The sequence below is a fragment of the Podarcis muralis genome, chromosome 3 (genome assembly GCF_964188315.1).
Source record: "Podarcis muralis chromosome 3, rPodMur119.hap1.1, whole genome shotgun sequence".
Lineage (NCBI taxonomy): Eukaryota > Metazoa > Chordata > Lepidosauria > Squamata > Lacertidae > Podarcis > Podarcis muralis.
The window spans coordinates 80511424-80529308 of record NC_135657.1 but is presented as its reverse complement, the minus strand read 5'-3'; the positions used below and the strand labels follow the sequence as shown (position 1 = coordinate 80529308).

General features: G+C 39.6%; 3 protein-coding genes across 13 annotated transcripts in view; 2 read left to right on the top strand and 1 right to left on the bottom strand.

Moving 5' to 3' along the window:
- PRSS35 (serine protease 35) overlaps window positions 1-17885 on the top strand; it is a 151975-nt gene that overhangs the window by 71911 nt on the left and 62179 nt on the right. The gene's annotated exons all lie outside the window — the stretch shown is intronic.
- RWDD2A (RWD domain containing 2A) overlaps window positions 1-17885 on the top strand; it is a 131345-nt gene that overhangs the window by 82227 nt on the left and 31233 nt on the right. The window lies entirely within an intron of this gene.
- ME1 (malic enzyme 1) overlaps window positions 1-17885 on the bottom strand; it is a 119655-nt gene that overhangs the window by 76088 nt on the left and 25682 nt on the right. For 3 of the 4 annotated variants that reach the window (XM_028722864.2, XM_028722866.2, XM_028722863.2), the window contains exon 3: window positions 14495-14644. The exons of the other annotated variant lie outside the window; for it this stretch is intronic. In XM_028722864.2, the coding sequence (XP_028578697.1) occupies window positions 14495-14644 (150 nt within the window). The remainder of the gene's footprint in view (window positions 1-14494; window positions 14645-17885) is intronic. 4 annotated transcript variants of the gene reach the window in all.

Sequence of the window (17885 nt, the reverse complement as noted above, 5' to 3'; positions counted from 1 at the left end):
TTTTTAAAAGGGGGTCCATGGAAGCGCTAGCCATTAATATCTTAGCAGGGTAGTAACACTTTTGTTGCTTTTTGTAGGATACTAATATTTGCAGACTTATTTCAGCCTTGTGCCAGAAATGGAGAACCCAAACCATATTAGGCTAAATTCGTGTTCATGACATTCTCATGGGAATATTCCCAGGCATCTTCTTAGACTGTCTAAGTAAGTCACAGCAATAAATACAATTTATCACTACAGCATCATAATGTGAGTATTTACTGCAGGATCTTCTAAAATTCATAAGATTTTATTGGGTGTTTAAAATTAAACTTCTCATGACCCCTCCCACCCTGATTTCTAACCCACATTGTTACAATGAAGTTATTAGGTTTTTCTAGAATTAAAAGGAGGGGGGAATCACACTGCCCAGACACTACTGAGGTATTATATGAAATACAGTGTCCTGCTTCGGGCACCTAAGAAAGATGAATTCAAACCCAAACAAGTATAAAGAAAAGCTTTTCTTTTATGTAAAATATGAAATATATCCCCCCAGTAATTGAAAATCTATTTTATGAAAAGAGGTTAAAACAATGCAACCCATTTAGCTAAGAAAACGTTCAAGCTGGCAGTAGAATTAAAATATGCTAGAGATAATCATCTTAGATACAGCATTCCAAGGATCAAGTAAAGAACATTTTAATGTTTGATGCTTTACTATGTTTTTATATATGCTATAAGCCACCCAGAGTGGCTGAGGAAACCCAGCCAGATGGGCAGGGTATAAATAAAATCATCATCATCATCCACACACAAAAATTGCTTGGATGCTAATAAGGAAAAAATAATTACCTTGGTTCTTGAACTCAATCTGTTCTGGAATTCCGTTTGACTTCCAAAATGTTCGAAACCAAGGCACGGCTTTTGATTGGCCCCAGAAGCCATGCCAACAGCCGAAACGGACATTTGGCTTCCAAAAGACATTCACAAACCAGAACCAGTTTGCGGCGTTCGGGAGCCAATTTGTTCATCAACTAAGCCGTTTGGGAACCAAGGTACTACTTTATAAGAAATGTGATGAAAAAATAGCTATTAGAAATACAGTGGTACCTCTGCTTATGTGCCCCCCTTGTTACGTATCCTTCGGGATACGCACGTGGCAAACCTGGAAGTATATTTCCGTGTTTCGTCGCACGCATATGCACAGAAGCACTCTATTGTGCTGCATGCGTGCGCAGAACAGGCACCTCCAGTTGCGGAAACCTCAGGATCCGACCGGAGCTCCAGAACAGATCCCGTCCACAACCGGAGGTACCACTGTACCGTAGTTATGAAAGGCAAGAAAGCCATAGCTCAGTGGTGGCAGAGCATGTGCTTTGCACAGAAGATCCCAGGTTTGATACCCAACATCTCCAAGTAGGGCTAGGAAAAACTTCTGTACAAGACCCTATGGAGAAGTCTATGCTAGATTGCTCAATGATCTGACTTGGTATAAGGCAGTTTCCTATGTTCTTGTAGTATCTAACAGTTTCCCAAATAGTCAGTTTTTTTCAAACAAAAAAATCCGTAGCATCAGTTGGTGCTCAGTGGAGTCACAACTTCAAACAGGACAAGGGCCCTCTGTATACACTTGTGGGGGAGGAGAGTTACCGGTAAGTGTCTTATTGTCTCAGGATCAAAAATTGCCACAATATTATAATAACTGTTTTTGAAAATTTGATATCAAGCATCAAGATTGTCAAGCCACATTTGCCTCCACTCATAAATGCTTCTTATAATCTATGCCCTGTCGCTGGCTCCAAATTTGGAGATTACATGTATCTATCATAAACACACCAAACACACCTTGTTTCTCATGAAATGGATTCTAGTGCACAAAAACATCCCTTAATAAACTTGTTAATCCTTACAGTGTTATAGGATTCTTTGTTGTTTTTAGATTATTTTCAGAATATTCCACTGGAAGTAAAACTGTTCTGTCCTCAACAACTCAGGTTTGGGCAGCTCTTGGGAAAAGAGAATCCCAGACGACTCCTGTAACATTTTAGCCTGCATTAGCCTTTAAAGCAACCTGCAATTTCTCTGCTAAGAAGTAATTCTATCTGGAGAAGACTTTTCAGGCTGGAATTTAAAAAACAAACAACCTCAAAATGAGCCAATTAGGTCATTTACATAAACTGATGATAATTTATCATTTTCCAGTGTATTTTTTACCCTTAGTTTTGTTTCTAATCAATTCTCTTCTTCTATCTATTTGTATTAATACTTTTATGGCACGGTTGGGGTCACTTGTAGTTATTTGTGCTTGTCAGCAGATCATTGTAATCAATTCATTTTGACATGAGAAGGAAAAAACAATCTTGGCATAGAGAGAAGATAACTGCTCTTGCACATTATGCTGTGGTAGATCTCCTAATACAAAAATTGCACTAAAAAAGGAGCGGGACATCAGTGATGTTGAAATATCCTTGGAACCTTTCTTTCTGGCACCTCTAGAACTCGAGTCTGATTTATGCATTACCAGGAAGGCAGTACTGCTGAGAGAAGTAACAAAGTAATTTGCCTGTTCCATCTGGCTCCTATACAGCATACAACCCAGCCACAAGAAAATGGATCCCATGATGCAATAAAAATGAAAAAATCAGTCTACTGAAAGCTAAACAATGTCAGTCCACTTGACAGTAATAATACATAGGATAGGGCTACTAGTCTTCAAACCTAAACATATTTACTAAGAAACCCGTTCTACTGTTCACTGAAGAGTACATATTTTTAGGATTGAATCAAAAAAAGAACTGTGAACATTCCCTGTAGCATACACATATTGGTTCAGAACTTCAGATGCAATGGTCAAGCTATATTTTGCCTCCAAACCCATTTCACACTATGATCTCCAATTTTGGTTTAGCAGTAGCAGCCACTGTGGTGGGGCAGAGCCACAAAGCCACTCTCCAGTAGCAAGAGTTCCAAATTAAAGCCTGAGGCAAATACAGTGGTACCTTGGGTTAAGAACTTAATTCATTCTGGAGGTCCGTTCTTAACCTGAAACTGTTCTTACCCTGAGGTACCACTTTAGTTAATGGGGCCTCCTGCTGCTGCTGCCGCACCGCCACACGATTTCTGTTCTCATCCTGAAGCAAAGTTCTTAACCCGAGGTACTATTTCTGGGTTAGCGGAGTCTGTAACCTCAAGCGTATGTAACCCGAGGTACCACTGCAGTGTACTTTGTATTGTTAACATCATTGTGGAAGTAACTCACAATCACAGTATTAATTCAGTTGCTAGCTGTGGTTTACATTTATTCTAACACAGAAAACAAAACAAAAAAGCCTACTTTGCAATTTAAGTAAAAACATATTTTTCAATATATTTTAGAAATAAAATTTGAGCTCCAAATTAAACAAGTCTGATCACTTTTGGGTCAAACACTGTTATTACATTTTGTTCCAGTAGCATCAAACCTGGGCACCAGACAAACAACACTTTGTGTTTGATTAATTTTTACACTGCAAAGCTGTGGTATGTGACATAATTATGAGGAAGGTTTAGAACAGTCCATCTCTTTTGTTTGCTCATCAGTGGCAATAAGCAAGATGGACACAGAGACAAAGTACTGAAACCCCCAAGCAATACTGGAAAGACCAATCTGTTTCAAAATAGTAAACTTGGTACTTGAAAACAGTGAATACTATACTAACCATTCATTATTAACTGGCAAAGCCGTTCCATAATGGACAGACTCAGACTACCTGTTTGCAATGGAACACTATTAGAATATGAGCTCCCAGAGGCAGGCACAAAGTAAACACTGACTGTGGCGTGACTGGAGATAAGGGAAATCAGAGAGATAGAGGAACAGGGGTTTCCTTGGCACATCTAGACTCATGGCACATGATATTATGGTGGGGGGGGACATTTGTCTTTAAAAAAAAAAGAGACTCTGATGCTTGCTTTTCCAGGAAGGAGGGGGGTGAGGCTATTAAGAGAGGTTTCAGGAACTAGTGCTGACAGGTCTTGGAGTTTGGCCCAGATTGCTAGGACCTTTCTCTACTACAGAGGCTCATTGGAAATCTTCCAAGCTGCTGAGGACCTGGGGCAACCCCTGGAGTGAGAGTCTGAGAATGTGCTGACAGCTAAATCCAGAACTCTATGTGCTGCTGAGGGCCTGAGTGGATAATCTTGGAAGTTAGGGACACTATTGGAAGGCTGAACAGGGACAGCAAAAAGACCCCACTGGCAAATAAGAACATGGGGATAGAGTAGCAGATAAAGGACTCCGGAACAGCATTCTGTTGAATTAGCTCTTTCTCCTGTACAGTGGTACCTCGGGTTACAGACACCTCGAGTTACAGTCACTTCAGGTTACAGACTCCGCTAACCCGGAAGTAGTACCTCAGGTTGAGAACTTTACCTCAGGATGAGAACGGAAATGGCACGGCGGCAGCGGGAGGCCCCATTAGCTAAAGTGGTACCTCAGGTTAAGAACAGTTTCAGGTTAAGAACAGACCTCCAGAACAAATTTAGTAACCAGAGGTACCACTGTATAATAATGTAAGCTGTGGCAATGATACAAGCAAAGAAGTTATCCTGAAACTACAAAAGCACAGAGAAGGAACCTCTGGGCTCTGCCATCAAAAGCAAATGGAACAAGGGCTGCTGGATGGGTCCTGTTTCATTTTGCATTGTAATGTGTTGCAAACTGGTCTTGGAGATCATTTGAGGTTTGCCCAGAAGTATGTTGACATAGCCAACCACCTTATTCCTGTTGCCTCTGCTACTTGACCTAGCCCAGTCTGGCATAAGGGTAAGAGGAAGAGCTTCTCTCCATTGCTTGCCTTATGGATTATTCCTTCTGAAATATGAATGACGGAGTTGATAGCATGCATGGGGGCAGATGTGTAGTGTATGTAACACTTAGCGTATGTAAAACGTTATAGAAATAAATCAGTCCTAAACTTTATGCTTGACAGTGTTAAGAGCACCCCACGATGACATATTATTACAGAGACAATATGTCAGCATGACAGGTAAATATATCAGGACAAAAACATGAACTTTTATCTACATTCACAATTTAATGCCATCCTATCAGTTGCCTTCATTTTTATTTTTAACTCACAGTAAAATTACTAATCTATTCAGGATGCCATCCACTAACTACTGCTCCTTCAGAGGCATTTATAAAATATTCAGTCTACTGGAATCACACTCAGCCACTGATGAATATTCAAGATTTTGCGGTCCTGCTTCCTTCACAAAATTCCCCTTATCCACCTAATATGTGTAACATGAGCAGGTAGAAAACTCTATAAATTGTATAAATTATTTCATTTTATTGCTGATTTTTATGCTGGCTATCACACAGAGTATATTTTAATTATGACTTCATTAAAATATATTAGTGAGTCATTGACCTAATAGACTGTCAAAACCTTACCATGGAAATTTAAAAAAAAGAAATTGGATGAATTCCTAAGGTAACATTTGAAAGGACTAAGCATCTGGACTTTATCTGGCCCAGAGTCAATAAAAAATCAACCCTAATTCATTAGAGAATATAATGTACTTATACTCCATACTTTTCCAAATAAATTTCCAAACATCTCTCTCTGTATAGTCTTCATCTGTACCTACCACAAACATTTGATGAAAACTGAAAAATATCAACCATCACACATGATCATCCCCTATAACCAGGTGCAACAAAATATCAGAAAACAAAAAGGGAAATAACAGAGCTGAGATTAGGAAGCTGTAGCCCTCCAAATATTGAACTCAAACTCCTAATAACCCTTGTCAACATGGACAGTTGTCGTGGATGATGGGAGTTGGAGTCCAAAATCCAGAGAGCCATAGGTTCCCTGTCCCTTTAACAAAGACGCCTCATGCAGTGTTTTTTACTTGATTTGTAATTATATTCTAACAATGCAATCCTAAGCATGCCACTTGTTCATATTAAACCATAGTTTTATTTTAACCATGGTTTAATGTGACATGCAAACCAAGCCTGTGTATTTTGATGCAAGAATTTATGCAAAATGCACACAAGCATTCCCAAATTGCCTTTTCTGGGAGGGTGAGAGAGACCTAGCCACATGATACATCCCAAAAGTTATGCTACTTTGTCAGGCTTCTCAGAATGCAGGGTGACATTAAAATATGATTGCCCGCTTATGCAACAGAAATCCACTTGTGCAACAGGTCTTTCCATTTTTCTTCTCTCCCCCTTCCAGCCAACATGTCCCCAAAATCTGCTCCAGAGGGTCCCCACTCTCCCCAAGTTGTTTAGGTGGAGCAAGTGGAGGCTGTAGTTGGGAAGAGAGGAAGGAGAAGCCCCATTGCATGATGCTACATTGCACTACATGGGGTCTCATCCAATGGCAATGATACATTAAACAAGACAACATAGATCAAGCCTAACAAATTATCCTGCACTCATTCATCAGTCCAAGATGCAATTCTCCCTCACTTTTGTGTGCAGTATGATAAGGAACAGATACCAGGCTTTAATTCAGACACCACTTTCATGTATATAAGGTATTCCCTAACTGAAAGATACATTTGAACATAGGATCACCTCCTACAAAATACAATAGAAACCCCTCTTTCTAGGAGAGGAAGTTTGTGAACCACATATCTGCTCCTGATCTTACCAGAATTTGGACAGGGAAGGGATAGCAGAACATGCTCTATCTTTTGGTTTAGTCTACAGATTCACACTCAGTAAATGCAGAAGGTATTAAATATAAAATTTAAGGATTATTCTAAAATGGAATATATTTTCTTCAGTAGTTTAAGTTCCAAATGATGATAGTTTCCCCCTGCCCTGCTGATTTCCAATTATTGCTCAAGATTTCGTTGGTGCAAATAATTGAACTTGCTTTCCATATTACAAATGGAAATGCAATCCTAATGTTTAGCCTCCTCACTTTTCAGAAGTTTCCAAAACTAAGCAATGGAATACTTGGTCATGATTTTTCCTTACACTGATCTTGCTAATAAACTTGAAACACCTGGGTGTTCCACAGACGGGGCAAAGAAGTTGTTTTTGGCATCTTAACGAAAACGTTCCATTGAACTTTCCCACACCTAAACTTGCAGCTTGAAAAAGGTGGTGGTGCGGAGACTCCCTCAAAGAGCTGCTATTTTATAGGGGAATTCTTTTCTTCCCCCCCCCCCCCCAACTTGATTTATGGCAAAGATAACCTTTAAATAAGGCAACAAGAATTGTCCCACACATGACAGCATTTCTTATATCACTGTACATTGGAAATTTCAGTTACAACAGCTAGTGTTTTTGCATTTTTCATACCAGATACATGGTTAAACACAGATTCTTCTCTTCTATACTCTGCCAGCTCAAACTACTGCGCAATTCTACAGTAGCAATATCATTCATGTGCAGCTAAATGAGGCACCCCCCCTATATATATATATATATATATATATATGCAGGTTTTGGTGTCCTCGGGTGTCTTCCCGTGTAAAAGTTGGGGTGTCTAGGCGACGTTTCGACAAGGTCTCACTCGTCATCTTCAGGCTGGTGCTTTCGGCTTCTTGTTACTGGAACAGAGCAGGATCTCAGTGTTTGAGTTCCTATAAATACTGTTGAGGAGGTGTGGTGTATAGCCTCCAATGTTCTGGGCAGAGAGGAAGTTCCCAGGCTAGTGTGTCTGAAATACCCTGCAAAGTCTGCCCAGCCACGTACATTGGACAAACAAACAGACGAATAAATGCACGTATCGCAGAACACAAGAATGCCGTCAAAAAAGAAGAAAAAACTTCCTCTCTTTTCCAACACATGAAAGAAACAGGACACGAAATTAATTTTGCAGATTCCAAATTGCTCTTTAACATGGAACATCACCACAAGAGAATAATCATGGAAGCCATCGAGATAGAGAAACACCCTCACAACATGAACAAGCGTGACGACACATCCCGCTTGCCAGACATCTGGAAATTAGCCCTCCCCACAAAAACTGACACCAGATCCAGAGGCACACAGAACGCCATCACCAATCAACCACACCAGACCCAAACCCAGACCCTCTCCACAGATGAATTACAGATACCATCCAGTAGCCTAACCATGGTGGCACCTCCGGATGCTGCACCCCCCTGCAATCCCTACACAGATCTGGCGGGCACAGGCCACAAAACCACAGCTCGCCCCTATACACGAAGCCAAGCCAGAGCACAACTAAGTGCAGTACAGCCATCTTCTCAGAAAAACTCTTCACAAAGTTCAAGAGGTCAAGACACAAAGGCTTTAGCAACTAATCCACACCTAATGACCCACCTAAGTGGTACTCAGGATATCACTCAAGAAATCACTCAAGATATCCCTCAATTAATTAAGGAACAAAAGAAGAAAAGACACACTAGCCTGGGAACTTCCTCTCTGCCCAGAACATTGGAGGCTATACACCACACCTCCTCAACAGTATTTATAGGAACTCAAACACTGAGATCCTGCTCTGTTCCAGTAACAAGAAGCCGAAAGCACCAGCCTGAAGATGACGAGTGAGACCTCGTCGAAACGTCGCCTAGACACCCCAACTTTTACACGGGAAGACACCCGAGGACACCAAAACCTGCATTCCTGTACCCGTGAAAATCTACGAAAGCATATATATATATATATATATATATATATATATATATATATATTCCAGTTACATAAACAGAGCAGCAGAAGCATTTCACCTAATGGCAGCATGACAATTTCTCTGGAAGGGAACATAGCTCAACTTGTAGGCTCAACTTGAGCGAACAAAAATAACCTACAACCCAGGAACTGGTGGATACGTGGTTGCTTTCGACTTCCATTTTATATCATAAAAATAATCACAACTCTTCATCTCAGGGTCATGGGTTCGGGCCCCACATTGGGCAAAAGATTCCTGCACTGCAGGGGTTGGAATAGATGACACCTGTGGGAAGGATCTCCTTGCGAGCCTGAGGGGCAGCGGGGCTTTGCTGATGCTACAAAGCGGCGGTGGCTGCATTACCCCATGTGACAGCTGTTAGAAAGGGGGGCTAAGCAGCCTCAACAAAGCTCTGCGGGGGCCCTGAACATAACTCCCACGTAAGTGGGAAGTTGCCTGTACTCCTAAGAAGCTGCTATACTACTCCTTTTTAGACTATTAGCAGGATATACCTTTGAGCATGAATTACCAGCCAGTATTTGCTTATACAGTGGTACCTCGGGTTACATACACTTCAGCTTACATACGCTTCAAGTTACAGACTCCGCTAACCCAGAAATAGTACCTTGGATTAAGAACTTTGCTTCAGGATAAAAACAGAAATCGTGCTCCAGCGGTGCGGCGGCAGCGGGAGGCCCCATTAGCTAAAGTGGTGCTTCAGGTTAAGAACAGTTTCAGGTTAAGAACAGACCTCCGGAACGAATTAAGTACTTAACCCAAGGTACCACTGTATTTTAGGTTAGCTGACATCTCTGTCCCCTCTTGGCACCACTGAAATTAGAAAGTATAGCTTTCTACGAGACCAGCATCAATTTACAGACACAAAGGATATGTTGTTTGACAGGTGCACACTAACACTTTGGTGGTACAACTGGCTTTAATCTCCTTTAAACAAATCATGTAGAACTTTAATTGGAACAAAATCAGTTATTTGTGTTTGAAATATACCCAGGTTGTACTATGAAAGCTCATTCACTGTGACAAAGAGTCCATGAGATTTCTGGTTTGTAACCAGAGAGCTGTGTATTTTTAAAAATCATGTCATTACTGACAATCAAGATGCTGAAACCAACAGCTGTGGGAACTCTATATAGTAGACCACACACAGAAACAGAGGTAGTGCATTGTATACTGGGGGGAAACAGTTTGTACTGTTGAACTTGTGCGTTATGAGAAATTTTAAGGCTACTGACCTGTTGAGGTATCATGTAATACCTACCTAGTGATTATCAATGGGAGCATTCACATTGAAAGATGCTTTCAAAGTAAAAACAGAATTGACAAAATACAAAGCTCTACAGTCCCTCAGTAAATATTTCCAGGGTGAGGAAGCCATAGTCAGGTATTAGCATTGATATAGTTCTCTCACAAAACATAGAAATTTGAAATGTGGTTCATAAATAGTCCAAGACACAATGGGGAGGGGGGACTTAAAGTAAGACATCTTATACCTTTCACTCAAAACTTGGAACACAAAATCTACCTCATAATAGTGGCTAGCACTTTGGCAGAGAACAAGGAAAAAGCTATACATGGGGAAATGAAGGACAGTGGGAGTCCCCTATTCACACACCAGGCTCAGAATATGGTATTGGGAGAAGGATGCATTTGCAGTAGTCAGAAATGCATTCATGCTTGCATGAATGCATGAACTATAGAAGCACCTTACAACAGGATACACAAAAATATACAGCCAGGAGATAAAGTTAAATATTCTAACAGTACACAGTCACAGTTATTCGAGTACAGCTAAATATTGGGACAAGTTCAGTACCACTGGTCTGGGTCTTGATAGAGAGGAAATTAAATGCCCGTATCTTTCTTTAGTCAAAGAAATGCATGCATATTAACATCTAGAAAAACTAAAATACAAGAAAGCTGCTTCTGATCTTACATTTCCTTGCTTAATGACATGGGAAAGGAGCTGAAAAGAACACATGTGAAAGTGTCCTGCCAAACTCCCACACACAAACCTTCAAGATGAAACTGTTATCAGTATATTTTATGTTAAAGGCATCATAATTCACTGGGTAGTGTACAGCAGTGATTATGGTCCCCTTCTTGCAGGTTTACAACTTAAAAAGAAAAAGAAAGCTAAAGGAAATCACAGAACAATAGTGTTAGATGCACTCCTATGAGGATATTTTATAGTGTTAAAATAAAGCTACGTATGCAAACCACATTGTGAACAAAACAAAGCTTGTCTAAGAATTCACTGCCATTCAAGAACATAAAATAAATATTATATAAAAAAAACATCGGATGGAAAGAATCTAGTGCAGAAGTCTGCATCTATAATTTTGTCTAGCAGCTTTGGAGAGACAAGTCAGGAAGCTACAAATCTAACATCCTGTAAGGATATTTAATTAAGTTAAGTGTTACGCCTACATCTTTAAACCATTTGAGAGGAAGAACTATTGAATACCTGTGGCAGGGAAGAAACTTAAGAGACACAACAGAGGGCTGTTTTCCCTCTTATATGTACAACACACTAAAATATTAGAGAGAATGGGATGCATGTGAACACCTTCCATATTCCTATATAACCCAATTTTAGTGGTTACGCATCTTATTTTGTATAGGACAGTCCTCTTTTTTATCTTTAAACCAGACTGCCCATTCAAGTAAGAAGAGCCCTGAACTTGCCCAACAACAGTTAGGACCCCCACTCTCTGTTAGGCTACTTGGAATACCTTCTGGTGTGGGTCTCAAGGTGTCTGATCAGTGACAGTGTCAGGTGAACAGAAGCTTGGAGCAGGCCTCCCATTCCCTGTAATGGCCTGTCACAGTGGTGACATGCAGACCAAGAACGAAGTGAAGACAGCAGGACTATGCTCTTCCTGCATGGAGACAGATTGTGTCCCATAAATGAAATGGTAGTCGGGGGTGGGCCTGCTTCCCTAGCAGATTTCATTTCATTAGATCACAACTGCATTAGTGCCAGACTGAGTACATCAAAATTGTAAAGAATTACAAATATTTTATGACCTGGCCTAAATGGGTTTTAAAAAAAAGCTTAACAAGCAAGGGAATGTAACTGAAATCTAGTGTAACATTACACCTCTTGTCATTTGTTGGGTTTGGAAAATCTGGCTCAAAACACAACACATATGTAGTTTTCAAAACTGTAATTATTGCATACCGGTAGATGGGAAAAAATACCTAAGTTTATTGTTGATTTGTGATATAATCATTTTTAATGAAACACAGGGAAAGCAGGAATTAATCTCAATATCAGATAAGTTACCAATGCAAAGATCTATAAAGAGTTGTGGATCTGCTGGGATACTAATACCAGAAATACCACAGCAATCCCCAAGTTAGAGGCTTTCTAATGACATAACTATGCTATTCTGTCATTTTTATACTATATTCTACACTATTTTCCTGAAACACTAATACAGAAAGGAAATGGCTTATGTTTTCATTTTAGTAAGATGCCCCCCCCCTTCAAATAAGCTAGAAAAATCTAGACGACCTATTATGCCCATTTGGTAACATCAATTTACTCTATTCGGAGGTAATTAAGTAATGCTGAGGAGGGATTTCAGTTTTATTATACAGTACTGATTTATGGGATGGGCAGTTAAAACAGGTTCATGAGAAGGGGGAAACAATATTTAAAAAATAATATGGGCATGAGGCAAAAGATGGAAATAAATTATGTCAAAAGCCCTCAATAAAGCTAAATGCTCAGGACCATGCTAGTAACTAACCTATATTTTCAGTTAAACACTACATATGCAGCTTCATTCACATTTTGAATGACATAACACACCATAATTGATTATATAAAAACTCAGTGTACAACTGTAACACAATTGACAGATTTGCACAGCATGATGCTGACCTGACCTAATTCGCAGGTCTATTGTGAGGATAAAATGGAGATGGAGAAGAATCATGAACACCACCTTGAGCTCCTTGGAGGAAAGATGGGATATAAATGTAATAATAAATAATAACAATCTTAGTTAAGCACAGGAGGTAGCCCTGGGAAAGGAAAAGTCCATTGGCCTCTTAGATATATACAATCATGCTCTACTCTGATGACCTCAGATATCTGAGTACTTGCTCCACAGCAGTCATTTCCCTGGAATAGACAGCAGTGCTATTTTACAAGAAAAAAGAGGTGCCAGAACTCACCATGAACGCCTCCCTTGTTCTCTTATAATGGCAATGGCACCCATCAGAGAGCTGCCAGAACCAAGTTCCAGCTGGCGGAAAAAAGCCCTGGCAGAAAGTACAGCCTTTTGCAATCGCTCACTATCAGGACTGGCATGGGAGTTTAGCCTGAAATACGTTGTCTCTGTGCAAATCAACATAATGGTGGAGATATAGTGGCTGTGGGTAGTTTAACATCATAAGGTTCAATGGAAGATATTCTACTCAAAGAAGCAGACAAATGAGAGCTGGTGACTTCAAAAAGAGGAAGAGAAAAGCACTAGCTATTTCACACCACATCTAGATCCTGATCATGGGGTGGAAATCTGACTGTCTCCAAGGTCCTATCCAATCCTGGATCAGATGGACCAGGAAAGTGCTTCCTCCTAGGCTTCCTGCTCCTTCCAAGGCCAATAATGTACAGAATGTTGGGAGCCTGCCACTTCCAGAAACACAAGCTTGCAGAGCTGGCCTGGATCTCGGCACTCCTTTCCCTTGATCATGTGGGGCAGAAAGGTGTTCTGAACCAGATTATTTTTCAGTGCTGGAAAGTGCCTGCTCCGTGTAGCACTTTTTTTCTTCTCAAAAAAGCATAAAATGTTCCAAAGCCCTGCCCTCATTCACCCGACTATCAAATTATTGCTATCACAGCATTTAAAACAATAATACATATTTATCCAGGACAATATAGTGCAAATTATGCAAATTATTTTAACACAATAATATCACACACATCACTGGAATTCAACTGATTCAGGTTACCAATCAGAGAGTCAAAAATGAAAGGGTGCTTTGTAGGGTTGTTTCCCTCATATTTCTAGCATTAATACAACAATTATAAAACCCTGATTAGAATAAGGAATTACAATTACCATTAGTATTATGGATTCACTTATTTTCAGAAGTGATTATAAATTTATAAACAGCAGCAGATCTTTCCCTTTAAGATGAAGTCTAAAAATATTGACTTCTGAGCATTTTACGCATTGTGTTGCTCAAACATTTCAGTAGTGGAGTTTATAGCCCCTTAAAAGAGAACCAAGGGAATCACTGTAAACAGTGATACTGTATAAATATACTATGAGAAAACTCTGATAAAATGAAAGAAAGAAAAAACTTGGCTACCAACACAACTGGAAGGAAAATAAATGTGAACTGCAGAGGCTGCCTGATGTTGCCAAGGGCAATAATAGCATCTTAAAGTGATTTTGAGAGTTCTTATTTCAACATTTTTACAGAAAAATAAATTACAAAAATCAGACCTTTGTAATTTTTATTTTGAAACTGTAATCCACCTTTGTCATTAACAGTGCTAACATTTTTCAAATTATTAAATCAATGTTGGATATTTTATTTTACCTTTTATTAACATACACTATTGGTCCTTCAACAAGTCTAGTTCAATTAGGCAATGTTTAAAAAATTAGGAATGATTAAAACACTGAAGTACCAGTTTATTTTTGTAGTGCAACACAAATTACAGTTTACCTATGCTAAAAGTACACTTAATGTAGTTTGAATTATCCTAATGATTCCAGTTTTGGATTACACTCAACTATGCTGTGGTGGGGGGAGTAGAAACCAGCCAAGAGGAAGAAAGATACAATTACTTGTATGTGAAGGATAACCTTACATACCTTGGCCTCCGAAATGCTATACCATATTGTTGGCATGCCAGACCCACAGTGGGAGTATAAACAATAGGCATAAATCTTTCAATATCAGAAGTCAGCACTTTATAGAATAGTTTTTCATTTCGATCCTGAAGGCTCATCAGCAGAATATATCTGTGAAAAATGAATTATATAATTATACAGTCATCTAGATGTAGACCAAAAGTGAATTAGATATAAATAGGTATTTTTTCAATTAAAGCTATTTTTCATCTCTGAAAGGATGTCTCTTTCAAGTTCAAGGCACATAAACTATACCATATCACCACCAGACTTGAAATGAAAAAACCACATATTGAAATAAAAGCCTCAGGAAATGTGACATTATGTGGCATAACAATTTTATTATTTTTATTATCTTTAATTTATTCCCCTTATATCTTTGGTGACAGAAAATAAATAATAACACTAGTCTGAATGCAAATTGTCACACAATTATAAACCAAGGGTGGCTAACCTGTGGTTTGGAAAGTGGTTTGGCCTTCCAAACGTTGCTGGACTCCCAGCTTCCATCATCCCTGACCACTAGCCATGTTGGCTGGAGTTGGTAGCAGCTGCAGTCCCACAATATATGGAAGGCCACAGGTTAGCCAACCCTGGAAACTATAATTTGTCTGTGTCTACTGCTCTGTTAAGTTTGAGGAGGTTGCTATGATGACTTTGCTATCTCTTTTTTTTTACTTCCCCCAACTACCATTTATGTCTATTCAGTTTCAAATAGAAACGCTTTGGAGAAAAAGAGACACTAAAAAATGGTTCCAAAGATCCCAGTGCACACACAAGCACTTTGCAGTAGTCATAATGGAGCTTCTACTTACCCTGACCTCCTCCCCCCCCCCCCCCGCACCATACATCACCATCAGTTCTTCAGGCTGCTGGAGAAGTTGCTCCAAAAGGTCCTGAGACTTTCTGAAGCAACCTCTTAGCAGTGCTTGGCAGCTGTGATCAAAAGGAAGGTCCTCTAAAGCTTCTTTTTCATTTGCTTTATTCATGGATTACATTTTCTCCCACCTTTCTCCAAGAGAATTTAAGGTGACGAGAACACAGGCTTCTCATGTGGTCTCCCATCAGAAAATGATCAGAACCAAACCCATTTATGTTCAGCAAGGATGCTGCTTGTATTTCTGTGCCTTTCATATCATATCCACTGCAAATGCAGAAGCTCATTTGGACACTGGCCAGACGTGTCAGATAATAAAGGTATATAATTGCAGTGTAAAATTCCCACTATAAACATTTTATCCATCAAATGGGAAAATAACTAACATTTTGCACATTCATTTTTTCCTAGGTACCGGTATTTTCAGAATTGTTTGCCAGACGTGCATTATTTCATGTCCAATGAATACTTTTACCTCCCCTCCATCTCTGTCTTAGACACATTTGAAATCCAGGAGGGTTTCCCTCTCTAAAGCAACCAAGTTAATAATCTTTCATTCTGAACGATATATAGCTTTTCTGGATGAACCTTTTGGACACACCATTTCATTTCTATAGGAAAATGACAGGTGGAGAATGTATTATGCATAACCTAATGCAGACTATGCCAGACAGTTCAGGCATGCATAGCAGCCAGAGGAGAGGGCTGAAACACAGTCTTTTTCTGAACAGTTGCCCACTTTCGTTTTATTTCTTCATTTTCCAAAACCAGCTGCTTCTATTTAAACCTCTAATAATATTTCATTCTCCTATGCATTTCTTTAGGAAAAAAACTGGGACTGCAGATCCTGCAAAAGTGATCTTTTCAGCAAAGTATGTGGAAAAGACTAGTGGAATTCTTTTTTCTTGCTTGCTTGCTTTTTTAGGGAATACCCTTTAAAAATATAAATGCAAGAAAAGCTTGGATTTTTGTCCCATATCTCATCTGCCACCAAATAAAAAATAAGCAAGCAGCTACAGAAATAAAGTGACATCCAACACAATGTTAGCACAAGAAGGTTGAGACTTGAAGTTGTTGTGCACAGCTTAGCTGCCACCAAATATAATTATACAAGTTGTGCCAAGTGGTCATGCAACATCTTTCACAAGCACAAAACTCCCACTGGATTTGGTTGGTTCACTAAACCAAAAATTTCCATTTATGAAACCACTGTTGAACAAGCAGGCTGCCGCAAGTGGATATAGTCCTTCATGTTAAGAACAGAAGCAAACCTGACTCTTAATTTAAATGGTTCAGTATTGGTGCTGTGCATCTATCATAAACACCCTCTACTAGTAAAGCTGATGTGCTGCATGGAGAAAACGAGGAGGGGTCAGGCCTCTCCTACTCCCAGTGGGTGGGGGGTATGAAGGAACTTGTGGGAAACATCATCCCCTTCAAAACCACAGGAACCAATAGTTACATGTGCATGTTACTCCAAGACTACTACCAAATGATGGCAGCAGAGAGCAGTGAGCAGCTTAATGCAAAACTGGTGTAGACTGTCAATTAAGCTAAAGGGAAACAGCCTCACATAGAATCGAGCACAGAGTAAATAGGATGCACTTCCATATCCATTGTGGATGCTATATCTGCACTGCAGTACATGAAATGTGCCCTTGTATGTGTGACAAAGAGTGTATTCCACTGAAAACACTGCAGTGCAGACAAACATTATCAACACTGGAGTGTGCATTAGGATGTACCCTTTACAGGCATGTCAAAGATTTTACATGCCTATACTTCTTACATTTATACTAGCAATATAAAAAACACCTCCAAACAAGTCACTACATGCTTTTTGATTCCATAATTAAGTATTTCACAAATATTTTTCAAATTGTGCTTTAATATTTTAGTGCAAACACCAGTTCTGTCAACTGCTCAACAAAATTATCAATGTTTAGACTTAAATTACCATATAATTGGCTACAAATCAGGGTGAGCGGCTGTTTGTGCACATACAATTCCAACAAGTGTTCTTGTTCAGAAAGAGGTGCTCAGCACACTCTTTGGAAAATGCCCAAGCATGCAGTGCTTCTCTCTGTTCCTATCATGTTGCTCTTTTCAACCTCCTCAAACAGTCCATTGTGCTGAAGAATTGCATAATTATCAAGTTAACATGAGGACACTGGCCGCTGTGATTTGTAAATCAAATGTCTGTATATGCGGATCACACTGTCAACCACCTGGTAATTATGGCAACATGAATCATTGTTTAAGTCAGGGGTAGGCAACCTAAGGTCTGTGGGCTGGATGCGGCCCAATCGCCTTCTCAATCCAGCCCACAGACAGTCTGGGAATCCGCATGTTTTTACATGAGTAGAATGTGTCCTTTTATTTAAAATGCATCTCTGGGTTATTTGTAGGGCATAGGAACTTGTTCATTCCCCCCCCCCCCCCAAAAAAAAATATAGTCTGGCCCACCACATGGTC